At 32.6% G+C, this 8,444-nt stretch overlaps 1 protein-coding gene across 1 annotated transcript in view; it reads right to left on the bottom strand.

The window, feature by feature from the left end:
• Window positions 1–8,444, bottom strand: part of LOC106881176 (tetratricopeptide repeat protein 7B) — a 75,850-nt gene that overhangs the window by 58,780 nt on the left and 8,626 nt on the right. Inside the window, exon 3 of the mRNA XM_014931469.2 lies at window positions 8,174–8,246. Coding sequence (XP_014786955.2) covers window positions 8,174–8,246 — 73 coding nt within the window. The remainder of the gene's footprint in view (window positions 1–8,173; window positions 8,247–8,444) is intronic.

Raw genomic sequence — 8,444 nt, 5'->3', positions numbered from 1 at the left:
TTGTAATTCAACGGTACAGATTTCTGCAATGTGGTGCATAAATTGTCAAGTAAATGAGACGCATCTTTGCCTCCACTGATTCACTTGCAAAGTGTTGAGTAAAATTATTTCGTTGCAGACCTCCTTTGGGTCTTTTTATTATCACTACGACACACATAGTCCCCAGTTGGTAACATTGATTTCAAGGCCCTCCTAGATGAGAGACTGGCATTCCACTTAATGTCTATGTTCCATGCTGGCATGGATTGGAGAGTTATTAATGTAGAAATATGGTATCGTAGCTACTAACAGTTGAGTGTTGCGTAGTCTAGACGGCGTTTTTAGATTTCATTATTCTCTTTAACCCGGGCAAAGCCGGGTATTTCTGCTAGTATATATATATATATATAAAAGTCTTTGTCTGTCTGTCTGTCTGTTCCTTATACATTCTCAAAAGGCTTGACCAAATCAAATCAAATTATGACAGAATTGAAAGTGTACAAGACAAAACATCTAGTAGTATTTAATTACATTTCTTTACATTGCAAAATCAATTACTGCTGGATTACATTTTGCTTTTCATTCTTCCAGAGTTGATAAAATAAGTACCAAGCATGTATTGGATTGATTCAATCAACAATGTCCCTCCCTCAATTTGTGTCAATGTCAGAGATCCCAATAAAAGCTATGAGAAAAATAGGTTCACCCAGGCCAACATCATAACAGTTTCAATTAAAAGGATTTATTTTCCAGATACATGGCACAGTAAATCCTAAGATCCAGTCTTCAGTAACTCAGCATAATAATAAATATCCAGATTCATAATAATAACCAAATTCTTGATAATAAATATCCAGATTAATACACATAATCTCTTTTAAGTGCAGCCTTCACTGATCTTCTAGAATACAGAATCACACTACTGACACACAAACCTGCAACCATCCACTTGTTATAAATAAATAACATTCTCTAATCTTCTAACCGCTAAATCTTTTTCACTAAACTATTACTGACTTCTCTATCAATACTAATTAGGTTACCAAGATAAAGTGAAGTCATCACTAGAGAGTGTACTACTAGGACATAACCTACCTCTATCATCTGTTTTTACAATATTTTAAGAAAAGTAAGATGAGCCCTGTTGAAATGGTAATAATTAATCCTATAATTTTTTGTTTTAATTAGAATTACCTTTCATTAATGAGATCTCTTCCAGCCAATTATTCATTCTGATAATGTCTTCCAGCTTAACTTATCATCTACTGCCAGATTTGGTATAATGAACCCAAGATTGAATAATTAATAATAGCCAAATGACTAATTCTAACATACCAACTCAATCTTAGATGTGGTTGCTAGATCGGTCAGCTGAGGAAATGTATAGCAGATAAACGTTTTTACAATATTTTAAGAAAAGTAATATCCTATTTGTTCACATACACACATACGCAGATGCTATGGTAAACCTAGTTACCAAATTCTTTTTCCAGTAAAGAGGTCAGCAAAATCACTTGTTACTGAAAATGACATCTGCCTGCAGCAGTTTGTAAACAGGCAAAACAAACAACAGACATCAAATGGGGAATTATGTTGGCACCTAACCAAAAAAACAAGCAATATCATACATTTGAAAATCTTGGACAGATTCCAATGAACTCGTATTATAAGAGCAAACTATAAAAGATTGTTCCAGGAAGAAATTCTGATATCTTAATGTGATAACAACTTGACCCTCAAACCTGATAGAAATCAAGGCCAAGTGAGGTCAGAGTAGCCTAACTCATGAGAAGGTTCAAATTCTAAGTCACAAATTAAAATCCTATTTTGATACTTTACATGCAATACCTCTTGAACAGTTTTGAGCTGAAATATCTAAGTAGCTCAATGAATCAAATGTAATTTGTCTACTGAAAAGTTGGCAAATACAACAAATCTTTAAAAAGACTACAAGATTCTCATACCTAAAAAGCAACAGTGACAAATGGAATATAAAAAAAAAACCAAGTGTAGTTAATACATAGGTAGGAGGCTCAATTACTGGCACCTAAAGAAAATAAGCTTAAAAACCTATCTCAAGCCTTTCCTGTCCCATGATAAGACATTTTAATTTACATAGCACATCTAATCTACTAAGCTGAAAATAAGTAGCAGTACAATTTCACAGGTGAGTGGTTAGCATTATACAACATAACCAGCTATAATAATAATAATAATAATAATAATAATACATGGAGATATTTCAAATTGCTGATTCATTCAAATTATGTGAGCATGAACATACTGATCTACTGTATAAACAGCTAAATTGTTGAAATATCTTATGGCAGAACTGATGGGGAAATATTTTGGACGGTAAACATCATCTTTCCTACTATTTTATTGTAAAATATATTTTGAAGAAGTTAGCTTCAATATGTCATTAAATGCATATATGTGCACATATGAACTCAAGTTGAAACCGAATTCACAAACTCTAACAAGATTTCATCACTTATTCATCAAGTTTCTACTTTTATCTTCTTTTACTTGTTTCAGTCATTGGACTACAACCATGCTAGGGCACAGCTTTGAAGGGCTTTAATTGAACAAATCAAGCACAGTACTTATTTTTTTTATTTTTAAGTCTGGTACTTACTCTATCAGTCTCTTTTGCTGAACCATTAAGTTACAGGGACATAAAACAATACTGTTTGTCATACAGTGGTAGAGACAAACACACACACACATACACACACACACACACAATGGGCTTGCACATAGTTTCCATCAACCAAATTCCCTCACAAGGCATCAGTCAGCCCAGGGCTATAATTGAAGATACCAAGATGCCTCACTGAGGGACTAAACTTGAAACCACATAGCTGCAACACAGCTTCTTAACCACACAGCCATGCATATGCTATGAACAAATACTCCAAACATTTTTTCAATTCAGGAGATATTTAAACACAATTTTTCTTAATGGCAACTACATTAGGCTGTGTTCAATATTAGGTTTACTGATTGGTCTCTAAGTACTATATACAATCTGCCTTCTATTTTCATTAGTAACAACCATATTGAACTATACTCAATACAGAGTGAATTATACTGTGGTACCACTATTCAATTAGACATGTCAACAATATACAGAGTGCGGAGAATAAACTAAATTATGCAAAAATGAAAATAACATTGACATCTCATTTTAATATATATATATATATATATATATACATATATATGGTGTTAGGAAGAGCATCCAGCCATAGAAACTATGCCAAAACAGTCATAGAGCTTGAACAGCCCTTTAGCTGGTCGGCCCCTGTTAAACTGTCCAACCCATGCCAGCATGGAAAAACAGACATTAAATGATGATCATGATGATGATGATCATGATGATGATGGTGTGAGTGTGTGTGTGTGTGTGAAAAACACACCTAATTTCCTCTCTTCTCATAGCATGACAAACATATTAAAGCCTCTTCCTATCCAAACTAAATGCACTGTTAGACAATGTGAATAGTTCGTCTTTAAAATGATTGCTAAATTTTCCAGCCCACTGATCAACAGAGCACATAACCAAAAAGATGCATCACAATTTTAAGTATCTCAACAACCTTCTAACAAACACATGTAAGATGAAAGAAGCACGTTACAAAATAATTCAGCAAATGTTATAAAGGAACTTCCCAGTTAAATACTTATTAATCTATCTTCTCACAAATTCACTCAATACAAAAAATCCTGCTAAACCTATGTATATATTACAATATCCAACTTAAATATAGTAAAAGGACTCAGAAAGTTGAATTAGAAATACTTAACTTATCACTGGGGAAGTCAAAAATATAAAAGTAATTAGCTGTTTTCAGAAATTTGAAATACATACTTTTAGCATAATCCAGTTGTAAATATAGGAATAAACTTTATGTAACTATCTTGAATACCCAAGCACCAACATATTTTCCTACAGCTATTAAGAATATTTATTGCAATAAAAAATATAAAAATAGTGACAAAAACAACATTGATATTCAATATATCAAAATAATTAATTATAAAGTTAACACATCCTTAATGACCCGTCAAAATTCTAAAACATTCCTCTATGCTACTACCATATAATTTCAAGTCTGCTTGAACATTTTTATTGACTCCAGTGATGCTGTTATCAACTAGAAATGTAAACTTGCTAAAGCTGTTGGTGAATTTTTACCACGTTATATTTATAGCCTAATAATTAGATAAGTTAACCAAGCCATATATCCCACTTAATTATGAGGTATGAAGTTGCAAGAATGTTTAAAAACTCTCAATAATGTCACACCAAGGAAATTTTTAAGTTCATTAGTGATTGGAAGTTCATTTTCTAATGTTCCCGTACAAACTACTAGAGATGTAATTCTGAAGAACATAAGTAGGTATTTCAGTAGAAATTATCATCATAAACGTTATCACCATCACAGTTGTTTTTATGTCTGCTTTTTCCATGCAGTTACAGGATAGATGAGACTTCTGGAGGCAGTATCCTACAACTGTATGCCCTTCCTCATGCTAACTCTGATTTGTTTTCAAGTAAGATACTTCGTTCCACTAGTCTTTGCACCTTAAACCGCCCTATCTGCATGACATGCTTTTTGTACAGGATATAAAACAAACAATCCTGCTGATTAATCAGTATCAATGCAAAGACACATGGAGGAAAATTCACATGTGCACACATACATACACACATATCACATACACAGTTGTATACAACAGGCTTCCATACAGTTTCTATTTACCAATTTCACTCACAAGGTATTGGTCAACCCAGGGTCATGCAGAGGGATCCACCTAAATTAAATGGATTGCAAAGTGAACTTCTAAACCACAATTTTAAAGAACATATATTAATGTTCCAGGAGAAACCACTATAATTTCAAAGTACACATATGAGTATCTTAGTATACAATAGATATAATTGTAAAAAAAAACATGCCAAAAATGGGACCTATATGTGAGAAGTGATCTCTGATCCATTTAGGAGGGTCAGTAATGTTACATAAAAACTGGCTTGGTCCCAGCCTATCCGTCCTTTACCTACTAAAATTTTATGAAAATTATCCATCTACTTGCACAGACAGCTTTAGATTAAAATTACACCCAAATCAAATGTGACTAATAAAGTAGTTTTAGAGCCATTTGGCATCTTTTTCTAGCATGAGGATTTACTTGGTAGTTGCCCCATTATAATTTTATAATTATATTTATAAAATTAAATACTTTGTATTAATTTTTACCTAAATTGGTTTTTACATGCTAGCTACTTGATAAAATCCTATATAGATTTTACCCTCAATTATAATTGATATATATATATAATTTGATCATCTTCATAATATAAATGGAAAAATGTTTTAAGCATAATGTAAATAAAGGCTAAAGGCAATCATACAAGAGACAGATTATCAATAATCATATAGTACAAACATTTTAAAGCTATACACATTATATGTAAAAGATGAACCTTGACATACCTAAAATACCCAAAACCAAACCAAGCCAAAAGGTCAGACTTGATATGGTTTTAAGTATTACCAATGAAGTACAAGTACACCACCAATTTCCCAACATCCTTGGTTCAGACTCATGCCAGGTTATTTTGAGGGATTATCCATTTTGCCAGATTAAACAAGGTCAAGTAATAGTAATCCATAGCAAATCCCTTAGAAGATTTCTGCCATATTATTAATAAGTTTTTTTGCTAGAAAATCTTCACAACACACCTTTATCTATTTGGTAGAAATGTTATGAAGCTGGAAACATTCCTCCAGCACTTCTACTATAATAACTTAAAAGCTCAAGTATTTAAAGTGAAATCTAATGCCATACACTCACCTCCTAACTGCTAGGCTCCTACCAGACCATCTTTTGAAATGTTACTGAAAAAGGCATATATTTACCTTTCTCTCTTTCAGAGTGGGACACTGTATCTTTCAGAATGAACATAAATTATCTAATACTATGCTTTTCAAAGAGATAGCGTGCTTAGGAGGTAAGGATGTTAGATTTTGTTTTAAACATATTTTTATATTATTACAGTTAAGTGCCAGAAAAGTATTTTCTATCTCCATGATGTTACTAGTGAACAAACAAACATGTCGCGAAAGCTTAGTAATGAAAAGCCATCAATAATGGTTACAGGAAATACATTGATGACAAGTATGCCCGTCCTCATGGCTGAGGCCCTCCAACCCTCAGTCACAACCAACCATTCATCGCACCACATACTACAGTTCCATTCTGAAGTCATACACTCTGCAGGGCCCTCCCCATCCAGTCCTTCATGTCATGGCTCTGTTTTTATCTTTGTCACTTATGAGCCTATTTTCTGTTCACCAAGACCCTGAGGATGTGAGTACAGAGGTTCTGAGCCCTGATAAAGGCCAAAATATTGCAGTTTTCACAGTCTAACCATCTTTGTCACCAGTGAGCCCATTTTTTTACCCACCAAGCTCCTGGTGGAGAGGGTGGGTAGTCACAGTGGCTCTGAACCACGATAACATGGCCAAAATAATGCAGTTCTCACCATCTGACCATCATCACCAACTCTCATTCTGTTCCACTCTCCTCCAGGACTGAATTGTTTATTCCACAAGCTGCCCAACTAATCCACTGTACTTACTTCTAGCACATCATCTCAAACACCCTCAGTCACTTACTGTTCGCTACCTTTAAGGTTCATACCTATATGATGCTACAGACCAGATCAAGTGTTTTAAAAATTTCAGTTTGAAGCATTTACCAAGGGCACATTCTCTACATATTGCACTAAGAGACCTTAAGGCCACTCTTTAACCCAAACTACAACTCATTTACACCTTTTTTCCAAACTATAAAATGTTTGCCCTATTGTTTAACAACCATAACCATAGCCAAGCTTTAACTCCTCCACCCTGGAGATGGCAAATACATAACTGAAACTCAATGAATATGTTACAGTTTTATATCCATTTGAATGTTTGTATGAGTGGAATGTTTTTTGTTTTTTGGTTTGTTAGATTTTTTTACTTAGAGATACAATATTATTTTGTCAGTTGGATGTCCTGCCTTCCTACCACTAACCACTCAACTATGTAGCAGGAGAAACCTGTTTTTTGTTCATTCAAGCAAACTGGTGGGAGTTGGGTGGGTCCATTACACATAGAGTACAACACAAGGACAATAGTAAAAAGTGAATTTATGACCACATAGTTAATAATCCTGTACCTAACAGCTATTGTGCCTCACACACACACACAAACACACACACATATATATACATACATACATACATATATATATATATATATATAATATTATTAGGGACAAAATCCAAAATTACAGGTAAAAAACTCAATTAAAATCAATTTATAAAATATTAAAATTAAATTGAGCCTTATAGATAAAGTATATATAAAATATATATAGTTTTAGGGAAAATAACCAATTTTCAAGAACTCATCGATGAAAATCCACTATCACATATAGAAAAATTAATAATTAAAAGCACAATAATTATTATTATTATTATTATTATATTTATTATTATTATTATTATTATTTATTATATTATATTTATCTTATGATATTTACTTTACTTTATATTATACTCATTTATTGTGCTTTTAATTATTAATTTTTCTATATGTGATAGTGGATTTTCATCGATGAGTTCTTGAAAATTGGTTATTTTCCCTAAAACTATATATATATATATATATATATATATATTGATAGAAAGGACAACAAAAGAAAGAAAGAGACCTCGATATTATGTAAATAGAGGAATTTATCTGTAAAAATATGACACTTATTCGGTAGCCATGGTAAAACTCTGAGGACCAGATAACTGAAAAGATGGTGGCGTGGGTTCCCACCCCGGCATCCGAAACTCGGAGTTTTATCATGGCTACTGAATAAGTGTCACATATTTTTACAGATATATATATATATAAAGGTGTTTAAAGATTTAATCTAAACTATACTTGTATTCCAAGTGAATGAATAATAAAATATGAATAAAAAAATAAACAATTGCTTTAGCAGTGAGTAAAATTTAAGTCTTATAATGCTTTACCACTGCCAGTTATAAAATAATGACTTTTTTATCTATCTCATGTAATTTTTATATATAGTAACAGAAGAAACAAGTTGACAGAGATTATAAATAGATTAAGGCACTGACCTGTCGTTGGATTGCTAATTGTAATGCCAAATGGAATGATGCTAGGAAATCATTAGGATCTTCTTGAAATGCTCTGAAGAGAACAAATAAAAATATTGGAAAGCTTTAAAAATGTACACATACATACACACACACAAACAAACAAGAAAAGTTAGACTCTTCTGAAAATTTATAGAATTATAGCTGAAGGCACTGCTTAAAAAAAAAAGAAGAAATGCTAGTCAGCAGAATAATTCTTGATATCCAGAAAGATTGCTTTGTTTTTTGAGGG

This window comes from Octopus bimaculoides, chromosome 4 (genome assembly GCF_001194135.2).
Source record: "Octopus bimaculoides isolate UCB-OBI-ISO-001 chromosome 4, ASM119413v2, whole genome shotgun sequence".
NCBI classification, from domain to species: domain Eukaryota; kingdom Metazoa; phylum Mollusca; class Cephalopoda; order Octopoda; family Octopodidae; genus Octopus; species Octopus bimaculoides.
The sequence above is the reverse complement of the archived record's forward strand: the minus strand, read 5'-3'. Positions and strand labels throughout refer to the sequence as shown.